At 40.3% G+C, this 14953-nt stretch overlaps 1 protein-coding gene across 3 annotated transcripts in view; it reads left to right on the top strand.

Annotated features, from left to right (window-relative positions):
- LOC134394813 (teneurin-2) overlaps positions 1-14953 on the top strand; it is a 626553-nt gene that overhangs the window by 595072 nt on the left and 16528 nt on the right. For all 3 annotated transcript variants that reach the window (XM_063120558.1, XM_063120559.1, XM_063120560.1), the window contains one exon: positions 4535-4770. In XM_063120558.1, coding sequence (XP_062976628.1) covers positions 4535-4770 — 236 coding nt within the window. The remainder of the gene's footprint in view (positions 1-4534; positions 4771-14953) is intronic.

Raw genomic sequence — 14953 nt, forward strand, 5'->3', positions numbered from 1 at the left:
TTGAACGTTCAAAATGACCACTGGTACGCACCATAGCCCATCATGACTTCAATAAGCCACACTGATCTATTTGATCATGCAAACAGGCCCAGTGTCTTGTTTTTGTGATGATTACATGTTGGACTCATTTTTCTGAAGGAGAGATTGTCCTTTACTCCCCCACGCCCAGGTTAGTCTTCTACCACACCAATTAAGCCTCTACTGAAATGCATTCTTTCTACCCACCTGACACTTTGAATCAACAGCAGTATTGTCATTCTGATGCCAGACATTGAGATAGTTATTGCAGCTAGGACTATGGTCTTTTTCATCACAGGACTACCATTCATCGGCATGCTGGTGCTATGCTGTAAATACTTGACAAGATGATTGTGATGGATATGATCTTGAATGGAAAAAAGATTCCATTCACACTCGATCATTAGATCCCCTTATGGAGATTCACATTTCTGCATGGGAGATCTGCATGGGTTTCATGCTGATGCTTTCTGTTTGGCAAAGCAACAGATCAGCACTTCATGGCAAATGGCAGGTTCCTTTGTGCTGCAACTCTATGCTTGGCTTTACTCAGCCACATTCCTGTCTGAAACCAAATCTCATATAGATTCTCTTTAAACAGCAAGTTTTTTTCAGCATTTGCACTGAAAATGTTCTAGATAGACTGTAGACCTATACATGTCTACTCTCATTGAGTTCAGTGGGCCTTACTCTTAGGTAAGTGGATATAGGATTGCAGCCTAAATGTACATTGGGTCTCAGAATCATTATAGTCTTCAAGGTATTTCTTGATACTGGAATTCCCTACAGCATCCATTTCCATGTTCGCCGTCAAGGATCCTTTAAAAAAAAATCGTTTCTCCAAAAAGAGCTGCCAGACTTATCAGAAACCCAAATCAAAATAATCTTGTTCAGTGTACAAGAATAAAGGCACACAAATGGAGCCTGGTTCACCCTGAGGCGATTTGCTCTTGTCTATAAAACACCAAATAGCAGCCAGTTAGGAAACCATCACTTGGGACTACTAGGTATTTATAATAATTCATTTAGCATATGATACATATTTCCATTTTTTCCTCTTCTTTGGGAGCCAGTCACAGCATTAACACTTTACCCTTCCGCTGCAGAAATGATCTACCTTCTTTCCAATCAAAGATATTTATCCCATGGCAGTTTCTCCTCAGATTCTATTCCTATTCTGAAAAAAGGCAGGAGACTCCAGCCTGGTTCTGAGAGATACCGTGATCTCTGGAAATTCTGTGTTATTTTCCTAGGCAACATCCTTCTTTCCACCACGATAGGTAACTTCAATTTGCAGTAGGAATTTGATGTTTGCAGGACAGGATTCTTTCAGCCTGTCAATGGTCCCAAGAAATTTTGTCAAATGAATGGCTATTGTTGATGTTTACCTACATCATCTGATAGTGGTGTTTTTTCCATGGCAAATAACAATGGATCCCTAAAGTACTATCTAGCAAGCAACAAGGTATAGTTTCTGAAGCTCTGGGTATGCTATCAGATTTCTTCCAGGGATTGATGTCTGCAGCACATAATAAACCTGCTGCAATGCTCAGCAGTAGCTGGAGAAGGCACTCACAAATGGTCCCTAAGTCTTCATTATTTGACTTCCATCTGCAGTCTCTGGAATCGTTACATAATCTATACAGAAGCTCTGAATGCCAAATGTCATGCTTTCTGCAGCAAGACGAGTAGGACCCTCATTTCTTAGCGGAGACATAACTTCATAGAACTGCTCTCTATCATACGTGTTCCCCCCTCATCTCATAGTTATTGCACAAGATCTTGTTAAATCAGGCCAACCTCTTAATGCCTGGTGGCCATACCAGTCTGGCTCACCATTCTACTGTGCCTAACATTAAGGGATTTTCTATGCTTTCCAATAATATAGGAAACAAGGCAAAATCCTTCAGCCCAATGTACAAATGTTGAGTCTAATTGCATAGATGATTCATCCCTGCTATGGGTTTCCGAACAACTTGAGGAAGTTCTTCACTGTCAGAAAGTTTTCTACAAGGAAATCCTATGTGCATCAATAGACTCACTTCTTTTTTGCTGATTCTCATCATTTCAAACTTCTTGACCTCAATGCACTATATCCTGAACTACATTTTTCATATATACACTGAAGTCTTGTTATCCTTTCTCTGCATTTTAACTTGGCTGCAGTTTGTGCCTTTTACCCTCCAGTTAAAAGATGTGTTATTTTCTCATTGCTGTGAAATGTTTAGGTCTTTGCAATTTGTGACTTCCTGTGACAGCTGCTATACTACCCTGGAGTTTGTCTCTAGTTCTTCCTCAACTGATGTGAAAAGTATTTGAATCCATGGCTACATATGCTTTCCATTTGTTATCCTTTAAAACTGCATTTTTGATCACTATTACTTCAGCTAGGAAGGGCAACAACCTGAGGTGCTCTGACCCACCATATTTTTACAAACATCAGGATGAGGGTTTTTTGGAGCCTGATCATCTAATTTCTTCCTTAAGCTATCTTGGATTTCTCAGTCAAGATTTGATTTTCTTGTATTTCACCCTAAATCTTAAGATTGACTGGAAGTCACCCTTCGCATACAAGATGTTCAAAGGGCTTTGTCCAGCTACATTGATTAAATAGCTACATTCCACAAGGCCATGAGTCTTTTGCTCTGTTATGGTGATCTCAGCCCCAAGAGGCCAGGCTGTTTCTTCCCAGATGCTCTTTGCAGCAAGCTGGCCAGATAGCCCTTGGCCATCGGCTGTTAAAGGGCACTTCAAAAGAGCTGTGTTTACCTACTTGGTTCTCTCCAGAGGGATTTCCCTTCTTCAACTCTGGAAGGCAGCCTCCTAATCTAGTGAACTAACATTAATAAAATATTACAACTTGAACATATAAGCAAGTTCTGAAGCAGCCTTTTGTACAGCTGTTCTAAACAGTCCTTTTCTTGGGGACACCAGCACCCACCTCCAAGAATGTCAGTGTGCCAGTCTCCCATATGTGTGCCTTTACGAAGATCTTGAAGAAGAAAAGTAGGCTGTTTACTGATGTTTTCTTAGGGGTTTCTCTGTGAGGTCACACAATTCATCCACTTTCCCTGATAAAGCTGTCTCTTGTTCTCAACTAGCTCATTCTTTCTTGTGGTTATGAGAGGGAAGGAATTATCTTTTTCCATTGAGACATGTGCAACAGTAAGCATCTACTATAGAAAGCTATGCACAAAAAGACCTATGTTGCCTTTTTGTGCATAGGTGACACACAAAAAGACCAGATACAGGTAGGGAATTTGTTTTCCCCCATTTTATCTCTTATCTGGGCAGGTTTAAAGCCTTTTTGTGGGCCCATCTCTTTTCCTTTGACCTATTTGCACTGAACTGAAGCAAAGAGTTACCAAGAAAACCATTTTGGTTATTATTGTTTAGGGAGGCTTTGAATGTTGTCTTTTCTCAGTTTTAGAGGACAAATTTATAGCATAACCACTGCAGCAAGGATCAGTAAAGGGATTAATGTGAACCTTCTAAAGTGATTCCATATTGCATATGCTACAACACAGTTAACAAAGCTGCAGTGGAAGGAATTTTGTAGATGATGTTTTTTTAATTAAGAAATAATGTCACTGAAAACAAACATTGTCACAGGACAATAGCCTGCTGACATATAAATGTCAACATTTATGGACTCTTTTCCTCAGTTCTAATGGCTTTATTTCTGTGCTACCAGATGATTAATTATGTAGATATTTTCCTTCTGACAAAAGGATAGTGGTTCTTTGATGGCAGCTGCTCACTGTGCTGTTTCACCCGGGAAAAAAATCCTTTTTTTTATTGTTCTGGAGAACAGATCTGGCTGCACTGGCCAGTCAAGAGTATAACAGAGTCATAAATGTAAAGTTTTATTTTTGTAACTTCTGTCAGTCAGTAAAAGGCCAGATGTCTGGTTGGCTAGTAATGTTTCTTCAAGACAGAATAAAGAGTGACACTCACACAATGGATTGTGTCTGGCAGCTCATTCTGTGTGAGCATCAGGCCTTAAGGACTGAAACCTAATCTATAAATGTGCCATATATTTGCTAAGGGAGTGTTGAATCCAGTGTAGAAGACAAGAGGCAAACTTCCTCAGTTCAAAGAAAAAGCTACAGCCACCTCTTTTTATATTTCCAAATTGAATAGATTTATTATTGACTCAACACTTCAATTAAAATAATTTTCCTTCCAAGTTTCTCTCATATCATACAAGTATCCTCAAATATTGATGCTATTTGCTAAAAAAAATCAATATACATTTTGATTTACAATTAAGGAGCAAGTGGGAAACAGAATTCTAATAAACTGAAGCATCTCTCCAGGCTTCAAATATTTCATAGTATTGTTCTTTACATAAATCAATAACATCTCAAATATCCACCTTACCACTACACAAGCGGTAATTGCTGGGAAACGTCATTTGAAATCTACAGAGCCACCATGAAAACACAGCAAATTAGGTCATATGTTTTCTTTATGACTAATGCATTAAGTAATTTTCTCCCAATTATTGCTCCAGATCAAGTGAGGAACAGCTATCAGCTCTGCAATAATGGCACCTTGAGGGTGATGTACGCCAATGGAATGAGTATTAGCTTCCATAGTGAACCACATGTTCTAGCTGGAACTGTGACCCCAACAATAGGAAGATGTAACATTTCACTGCCAATGGAGAATGGCTTAAATTCAATAGAGTGGCGCCTCCGAAAGGAACAAATTAAAGGAAAAGTTACTGTGTTTGGAAGAAAGCTCAGGGTAAGTATAACCTCACTCCTACAGTTAAAAACAGTTGTTTCAGAAATGGACTATTTTCAATTCCAGTATCCTGTTACATGTAATTTTGTTCAAAATGTAAAAATATGAGGTATGCTTCTCTGATTTGTGCATGAGAACTAAATGAACTATATAGAATGTCAGGAATCCTTATGAACATCATGCCTAAATGCAGCATTGCCACAAGCATATCCACAAATTAGGGATGAAAGGTAGGGGAGCATGGGTGGGAGGGCTCACCCAGCCCCCTACCTGCTGCTCTTATCACACATTCTGCCCACCTCCCCCCCCTTCTACACCTAGGTCTGATGCCAGGGGTCTGCAGCTGTCATATAATTTGGTCCTCAGTATAGTAACACTGTTATACAGATATAGGGCTCATCTACACTAAGCAGGATATTCCACTATGAAAGTGGTATATAAAAGGCAGGAGGCACACCAAACAGGATATAGCAGTATGAAAATGGTATATGGCATGTGTCAATGGGCCCCAACAGTTGTCAGTGCACTTCAATACCACTATAAAGCAATAGTGTGGCTCCTGCCTTTTATATAACGCTTTCATACCGGAAAATTCTGCTTGGTGTAGATGAGCCCATAGTCTAAAGAAACCTGACTTAGTATTTGTATTAAGCATTTATATACTGTTTTTCAGGTGTACAGCTTTCCAAAGCTTTTGAATTGATACAGACACAATTAGGTTTAATGCAAGCAAAGAAAAGAAAATCACAATAGAACATTTTAAAAGGCAGGTCATTGTATTACTCAAACTAAACATCCTAAAAAGCCTGATTGAATTTTATTTTAAAAAAGTCTTCACCGGCTACTGAAAAGATACCACATATGGCTCCAGCCAAGCTGCCCTAAGGAGCGAGTTCAAAAGGCATGGCACCACAACCGAAAAGACTCCTGTCTCAGGTCATTGCCCTGCCCGCATGTGATAGAGCTGTCCCTTGTTAGACCTGTTGCATTTCTAGCAAGATGCAAGACAGACTATATTACTGTTAAGTATGCTTTTTCACAAAACATGGTATAATAGTGCAATTCCTGTATCCATCCAATTGGGACCTCGATCATTTTCATTGGTTGATATTCCTTTCTTTGCTTACTAATTGCAGCGTTCAGTGCACCTTAGAATAGTGCTTTTGCACTAGAGGTAGCAGGCAATGGACTATAGATCGCAGTTATCACATAGCTGATATTTGTAACCATAGAGTCATCATATTGTGGGGGTCCACGTAGGGTCACATATGTCCCCTATCAATGGGTCCATGTGGGGATCATGCTATGTGGCATAGCAATTGTCAGCACACATCTCCAGTTGATCATAATTCCAGAAAACTAGAGATCTTTGAAAACAAATCACCACTCCATGTGGCCTGAAAATATTTGAAGTTGGGTTTTAAGCAAAGAGCACCCTCCTGCAATCCTTCTTCACAATCCTGTGATCAAAAATCTAAGTTGAGAAATCTGGGAAGATGAGCTACCAAATGGCTTCAAGGGGTTGAGAACTACTTTAAAGTTCTTGTTCTGAATTGGCCCCTTACAAGACCCTCTGTGGGCGTAGCCATGGCCACTGATGTCATAACCCCCACCCATTTTGCCTTTCTTGGTGAGTTCCATGCCTCTCTCAGCACACAAACAAGGGCTCAGCCGGTGATAGAAGGAGCAGCTACTCTCCATGCGGGCCAAGTCGGTGTTCCTGGGGCCAGCGAGTAGTGTATGAACACTTGGCTGGCTCTGGGAGGAATTGCTCCTCCCTGCACCGGCTGAGTCGGTTGCCTCCTCCGCGCACCTCCCGCCATCTCCAATAGAAGTAGCAAAAGCCATTGCGAAGGAAGATTCAGATGGCACTGCAGGTCACATCCTTGCAGTTATCACTGACCTGTGAGGGGGAGAGGGGGAAAGTCTCCTTGTACTGCTTACCCTCCTAATTGGGAGGGGGAGCAACATGCAGGGGATCAGTGAGGATTCCTCCAAGGGGTAGGGGTTGAATCCAAGGAGGCTATGCAAGGCCAAATTGGGAACCTCTGGGAACTGGATTAGGCCCATGGGCTGGAAGTTTCCATCCCTGCTTTAAAGGAGGACTGCTGGATTTGATAATGCTGTGCAGGACCTCAGACTCCAAACTGTGCAATTGAAACGGAACCCAAACCTTTAAATTGCAGAGTGAAGAAAAAGGGTGTGACATCTAATGTTACACTCTCCTGATTCTGGCATTGTTTACTTGATCTTTGTGGACACATCTCCTTTAGCTAAAGAAGCATGAGAATTTTTTAGTGACGGCCATTTAATTCATCGTCGCGATTTGTCGTCTTAGTGCATGCAACTGCTTCCCTCTGTCCATACCACTACTCTCTACTATTAACTGATGGGGGCTTGATGCTTTACATTATCATATGCTGCTGTTCAAATAAGGATTCAATGGTGCCCAACAGCCTTCCTACAGATACCTTCCCTCCTGTCTTCCCAAATTCTGTTTTACAAGCTGCATTGAGCCCTGCATTCTTAAGATTTATTTTAGTGTGTGTTGTAGAAGCTCTGTGTTTGTTAGTTGCAGCACATGAGAGTGGATGATGTTAAAAATTTGCATTCTCATTGGTTTAGACTATACCTTAGAGGGAGTGAATTCTTTGTGTTAGCAGTGGTGTTTTGCCCATAATGACAATCACATACTCCTGTATTTTGCAAAAAGGAAACCACTGTGACATTAGGAATTAAATCATTAATGTCAAGATTTCAGGCCATGTAACTGATTTGAGTAAAATGCTACACTATAGAAGCTGATTATTAATAGCAATCACTATAGGTATTTTCTTGCATGAAATCAGCTCTGCCATTTAGACTCTCAAGTAACAAGTAAGGCCCCAAAATAAATGGCTATAATCCTGGCTCTGAGTAGTAAAACCTTAATGGAGTCACTTGTGGTAATTAGCAGAAGTTAAACGTACAAGTCTTAGAGCTGAATTCTTGCCAGACAAAGATTTTTTTTTTGCACCATGTATATGCAAATCAAAACACAGTTTTATCTATCAACACCTCCGTATTTAATTGTCTTGTGTTAGTTCCTGTAACAGTAATCACATATCCATTTAGCTCTTTTAAATGAAAATCACTACGAGATTATAACAGGTTGAGTGGACTGAAAGTGCAATTTGAAAACAAGAGGGAAAGCATTGAATGTATTTGCATCTCATTTATTTTAATTCAGCTTTTTTCAAACTGCATAGTGAATGAAATAAAAGCAGCTGCACTGGAAAATAGTAAAGGAGCAGACAGGAGGAGTAATACAAACCACTCAGGTCAGTCACAGGCACTTAAGTGAAATGCCTGCCCCAGATTGGGACTAATGATGAAGGCATGTAATTAATGGAGATGTCTCGATATGCTTATGCAATATGCATTGAGGGCTAACTAAAATGTAAGAGTGGATTTTCAGAAAACCCAGGCCAAAAAAAAAAGTCATTTATTTAGTTTTTTGCCAGGTACTTGATGGATTGATACATTGTTGCGCAATAACTAAATAAATGCTTTTGGGGACACTGAATTTCTAGAATTGAGAAGAACGTATCAACCTTGTCTATAAATAACATTTACCCTGAACCTCAGTCCACGAGATCTGTTTTGGTTCTTTGACAGGGAGAAATGGTCTCTGCACATGTTCAAAAGCACTCTTTTCTGACTACTTCATATGCTCTTGGGCTGAGCAGTGCCATAAAAAACAAACAAAAAAGTTTCAGGAATACAGTCAGGGGAGCAATGAGATGATTTACGTGTTGGGCTTACAGTTTATTGAATTACTAGGAACCGCTGCTGTATTGAACTAAATTGCACTAATATTACTGGCTATAATCCAACACAGTGTTAAGTCTGCAGTAGCCCATTGATTTCAGTGAGCTTAAACACTGTTAACTCTGTCTTGGACTGTGATGTATGAGCCGGATCCAGATTTAGTCATACTTGAAGTAAAACTGTGTCTTACTTATGAGTAAATACATTTAAGACTAGGGTGTAATTCAAGAAAAGGAAGTACTTTGTCACACAATGTATAATTAGTTTAGTTTAGTTTAGTTATTTATTTAATTTCACTTTTATATTGCCTCGTAGCCGAAGCTCTCTGGGCAGTTTACAGCAATTATGTACCATAATTATATACCGTAAAATAGATTGTACATAGAACTAGAGGATCACTTTAAATATCTGTTTGCCATGTTAGAAGATTCATGTTCAGAGGTAGTACATTACTGGCCCTCAGATGTTGTAGACAAACTATAGGCAATGAGCGGCCATTATAGAGGAGAAAAAGCTGGACTACATGGACCCTGATCTGATGCAGCAATTATTATTTTTCTGCCCATGATTGTCAATGGTGAAAAGACACTAGCTAAGACTGATAGTGCCACAAGAAGAATCCCAAAGAAATAAAAAAATATCTGTGGCTTGCCAAGTGCAGAGGTAGAGAAAAAACTCAGACTAAATCATTAGCACACTTGTAGTAAAGGCCTGTGCTGAGTATGTCCTTAGCAGTGGCTATAGAGAGTTGTTTCCGCCTATGCTACATAAAGTTGTGCTTCTCATTAATTAGGTAAAAACCATAATTAAGGCTCCAGAATGAGATCTATACTATAATTTTGTTATGTAGACCTGTATTAGTATCTACTGACAGAAATAAGTTATCAGCTAGAAATGGAATGCTGCGTAGTCTGTTTTACACAGGGCCCCATGAAGACACTTCTCTTTCGTGTTCACCTTAAAATTATGTAAGTAATGTTTGCTAAAAGAGTCAGTAAGCACCCTTAGGAATTGTTTATTGTTCACAAACATGAAAGAACAGATGTGTGTGTAGGTAGCAGAAGAAAGGCAAAACAGCTTTCTAGATAATATTAAGTCACGATATTGGTAATAATGTGATTCTTGTTCCCAGAGAGTGTGGGAGTTAGGCATTTTATTTGGGTTTCCATATAATTAATATGACATGGCAATTATACTCTGTGGTGCTTCTTACTCTGCCGTTAGAAAGTGATGTTTTAGAGCAGGTGCATAATGTTTGTGACCTGGTTTCTGTGCTCATAGATGCATACATACATTTTTCATTATTAGAACAGTGCATGATAGATCTTAGTCATACTCACAACAATCATGTAGCATAGTTTTCTGCATGGTTTCAGATGGTTATCTAACAGGGGTGGTTTCTGGCACTCCCACCTGCCAGAACCCTCCACATTCCCTCTCCCAGATCCCGTCTTCCAGGCCAGCAAGTCACTTACATTGCACTGTGTTGCTTGCACAGCTTTAGCTTGAAGCAAGTCTGCTCCGAGTCCTTTTTTTCCTGCTGGATGCTGCTTACACAGCATGCCCCTAAACTCCTTTTAAGATTCTGAGGAGGAGCAGCATGCAGGAGGACCCCTCTGCCAGATTCCCCCTGTTTTGTCCTCATTGATTTCCCTGAGCAAATCAGGACACAGCTGTTTATTTAATGAGAGAGCATTCCAGAGTGATACCTCTAGCCAATTCTGGTGCTGCTTGCTTCTAAACTTCTGCTGTGCCTGTTCAGTGGGCCTCAGTGGTTCCTCTGGCGTGCTAGGTTCATTCAGTCATTCTTCTCGAGGCTGGAGCAGTGACCTTAGGGAAAGGCAGAGAGGGATTGGGGAAGGTTAGGGAGGGACTGGGGAGGGAGTGCTGGTTTGGATTTGAAGGCTTCAGGTGCGGGGGCGGTTTCCAAAGAAGCTGGTATCAATTATCATCATTATCATTATCATTATATCTCTTTATCTCTCATGGCATTTTTTCTAGTCAGACATGACAGGCTTTGCCAGGTCATGTTGTCTTGTACTGATTCAGGAATTTACTGACAATTGAGCATGTTTTAAGTGTGACTGCTTTCTGGATATTATTTTTTTATCCTGCCTTTTTTTGATCTTGCAAGGATCCCAGGCAGCTTATATGGTCCCTTCTCTCCATTTTATCCCCACAGCAACCCCTGTGAGAAGTATGTTAGGCTGAGATTGAGAGTGACTGGTCCAAAGTCACCTAGTGAGCTTCATGGCGCTGTTGGACCAGAACCCAGATTTCCCAAGTCCCAGTCCAACACTCGAAGCATTACACCGCATTGACTCTCTCACTGGGGAGGCAAAGTGGGGAGGTTGTGGGTGGAAACGGACCACAGTGCTACCAAGCATCATTTGGGATTTCAAAAGGCTTATTCTTGCTCTTCGCCCCTCCCTTTTCCCTGGCTGCTGGAAGAGACTGAGATGATAAAGCACGTAGGCAGTACAGGTGCAATGTTTTTATTTCATGGTGCAAACTTTTCAAAATATGTCTTCTCCCTTCTCCTAAACAAGCCAGCAGACCAAGGCAACACTGATTTTCTTAATGCATGTGCCAATAAGAGTTGTGTCAGAGGTGCTTCTTTCGCTGTAGCATTCCCACTGGGAAAAGTTGAAAAGGTATATGACTGCTGTAACTTGAGAATTACTGGAGGTATGTCTACTTTGCTGGTGACACATGGAATCTGGCTTCCATCACCACCCGAAAAGGGGCAATTTTAAATGTATCGTAGGCAGCCTTCTTTACAGTATGAGTCTTCATTCCCTAGGAACTGGAAGAGGACTGGCTGAGAAAACTTAATATTGCTTAGGACACTCCATAAAGTTAAATACAATTCCTTTAGCTTCCCATCCTAAGTGCAGGGAGGCAGTTTTCAATTCCCTTTTGTAGGACTGCATCAAGAGAACAGCTGTCTTCAAGATTACTGCTAGTGAAGTCCTACACACACACACACACACACACACACACACACACACACACATACACAAGATGCAGACAGCTTTGAATCTGTTTCCTTATGGGGAGCACTGAAATTTGGGGAAAGAAATTGGAAAAGAAATAATTTCTTTACTAATATTCATTTCTTTTAAAGCTACTTCAATACTTTAGAGAGAGTCTGTTTGCCAGTATCAAAACCTTCTCTGGGAAATCCTGCATGAACAGTGATTTTTACTATTTATCCACTGAGGATTGAAAACCATGGTAAAGAAAGACCTACTTCATTAAGTGGAAAAAATCAGAGTGAGGAAAATGAATGATAATTAAAAATTATTTCCTTACAAATACTGAGTTGTATTAATTTTAAAATTGCATTCTCTGTAACTGAATTCCTGCAGAGTAGGTTGGGGTGGGAATTGAGCTCACTCTTACTGTGAAAATAATTCAGAATAACTTTCATGTCCTCAAGAAAGGCTTGAGGTCTATTTCCATATTGTTTGATGTGCTGTTTAAACTTGGATAAGAGAAAGTGTTGCCTAATCAAAGCTACTGTAAAATATAAGCTGAAGAACAAATTCCCAGGAACTGATGAGTACTCCTTAAGTAGTCACTGCTGTCAAAGATATCTAATTTAAAGACTTCTACTTTATTAATGGTTCATTCACAATTAAATTGCTTAAGAAGCTTTATTAGATTACAGTGTTGGCCTGGATTCTTTGGTCTGTCTCCAGTGAATGCAGTTATTTATCTCTCATATTAAAGCATTCACTGTAGCACATGCTAAATTTAAGGTTACTACGACTCCTCCTTCTCACTTCTAAAAGACCCTAAAGTCACAAACTCTTCACATGTTGTATATTTACTGTGTGACCTTCAAAAGGCTGTATCTGGAGAAAGTGACTGCTGCCAAAAAAAAGAAAAGAAAAAAAAATGACACCTCTTTGGCCTAGATGCCAGTGACAAAGACCCAATTCACAGATTACAGCTGCCCCATAAAAAGCTGTTGGAAAAGTTTTGGTGTGATGGCGGCTTTCTTTGGAGGACCATCCATAAGGACTCTAAGCTCTTACCTCAAGGATCACTCTGACCACATCCAAAGCGTTCATTGACTTTCTCATTTCAAAGTTATATATATATATATATATATAAGCATGCACACATATGAAATGCAGGCAGCTCTGAATCTATTTCCTTCTGGAGGGGTCTGAAATTAGGAGAAAGGAATTCAAGAAGAATTTCTCGACTAAGATTGTTTTTTTAAAAAAGCTAGTTCATTACTTTAGACGTGTTCCTAGCAGCTACTGGCATCGGCAGGACATGGAGAATCTGACTGTGATGCCAACATTTTTTCTAAGAAAAGGGTTTACCTGTTGAAGCTGGGGTAGGAATCACTTGTCACTGGGTGCAAGCTGATCCAGGCTGATGTGTTCCCTCCTTTCATAATGAGTTACAGAACTATCTGAGAACAAAATAAAGACGATGAGAATCCTAGGGAAGATAGCAGCAAACAAAGATTTAAATTTGTTTTGGTTAACATGCCTTTTGCTTTTCTATGGAGAAGTAATCTGGATCAACAAGAACAATGTAAACTCTCATTTATATATGATATACATTCTGTGTACCTCAAGGCAATTAGGTAGTCAACTGACACATTATCAGCCCAGGCTAAACCTATTCTTCCTGTTTGTTTAATTCGTAACAAATAATCTAGTTGTTAGCAGTCATCTTCTATTTCCACCATTCCAGTGAAAATCACCCTTTGGCCACCGCTTTCTGTTTTACTCCTTTCCTTATGAATGAGGGTTTTGTCATACCTTTTGTTAAACAGATTACTGGCTAATGGCTCGGGACAGTCAGGGAAATATCTCTAGATGGCAGCCAATGGCTAGAAAATAGTTTGAGATTTCTATGGAAGATTCTGAATGGAGAAGCCGTCAGTTTGGATATGAAGACATCCTCCTTCTCCCCCCCCCCCTTTAAAGGGAAGGAAAGAAAGGGGGGTGTAATAATATTAGCAGTTTTGAGCAGAAAGAGACACAGAATGAGATAGGACAGAAGCAGCTGAGGGCTAGCGGTGAGCTCTAAAAGAATCTTACGTTGCAGGTATCCCTTGTTGGGGGTTTGGTGAGGGGGTTGCCTGCCAGGTTGGAGCATATATGCTGTTTGCCCCGACTATTTGTATATTAGCAAGCAAATCAAACATTATAGAATAGGAAGCCAAACCCTGGTAAGTGCTACCCTTGGAACTTCTCACCACTTGTAGGAAGAGGGGACATGTGACAGGCTCTTTCTGTGTGTGTGTGGGAATGACGTGTGCCTTAAAATTCAAGCATCTATATTTTGCACCACCTTTCCATCTAAAATATTGGATTGGACCCAGAATCCTTGTTCTGTTCCCAGGAGGACACTACTAGCTGAACAGGACTACTGCTTCCTCCCACCTGCACCCCCCCCCCTTGAACTCTCCAAATTTCCCCCAGAGGGTCCCCCAATTTGAAGACCCCAATTTCTCATTTTTTCTCCTGTGGATGTTGTTTAGAGAAGCTTTTTCATGGCAACTGTAACATGCCAATTGGCCTCAAGACTGTGAATTCTTTTCCAAGCCAGCTCTCCCATACTGAGTTTTCCTTCATCTTTGATTTCATAATTTTGGTCTTTAAGAATAAGACTGAGAATAAAACACTAAAACATTGTAAAATGCTAGCAGAAACGAAACATTCTAAATCATTAAATGCTTGGTATGAAGAGAGCTGCCTTTATTTTGCATTCTGGCAGCCCATTCCACTAGTCCACCACACCAGTTTCCACACACACCTTTCTTTGCTGCACTAGCAGAAGCATTTTAGATTCTATACTCTCTTCTCAATCTGTCTATGTTGCAAAGAATCTTACCCAGAATTGTGAGATAGGACCTGCAGACTAAAGAAAGTTGGCTGTGTTGGATGATGATTCTACATTTCTTGGCTTGTCATTAAACAACAAAGCAGCAGCAGTTGTCATTAAACAACAAAGCAGCAGTTCGTCAGACAGTAAGCACATTCAGCAGGGACACAAATATGCATGGCCTTCTACTATGCTTGTGCAGATATGGTAGTCCTTCCCTTCCCCATCCCTTACAATCTTCCCTGGGGCAGCAGTCAAAAGTAATTTATAGCTTAAGCAAGAGTTATGCTGTACAGCACCTTGCTGAGCAAGACACAGTATCTCCCTTAGAAGCTAAGCTATTTGTCTGGCTGAATGGGCCCGTATCAAAAGCATGATGGATGTAAAGTAACAGATGCCATTGGGCAAAGCGGTTAGGATTTGAGAGGTGATAAGGGGAAATAGAACTTGATATTTTAGAATAGAGAAGGAAAAAACTCGGGATTAAAGACGAACAAATATCCTCTTGCACACCGAG

The sequence above is a fragment of the Elgaria multicarinata genome, chromosome 3 (genome assembly GCF_023053635.1).
Source record: "Elgaria multicarinata webbii isolate HBS135686 ecotype San Diego chromosome 3, rElgMul1.1.pri, whole genome shotgun sequence".
Classification (NCBI taxonomy): Eukaryota; Metazoa; Chordata; class Lepidosauria; order Squamata; family Anguidae; genus Elgaria; species Elgaria multicarinata.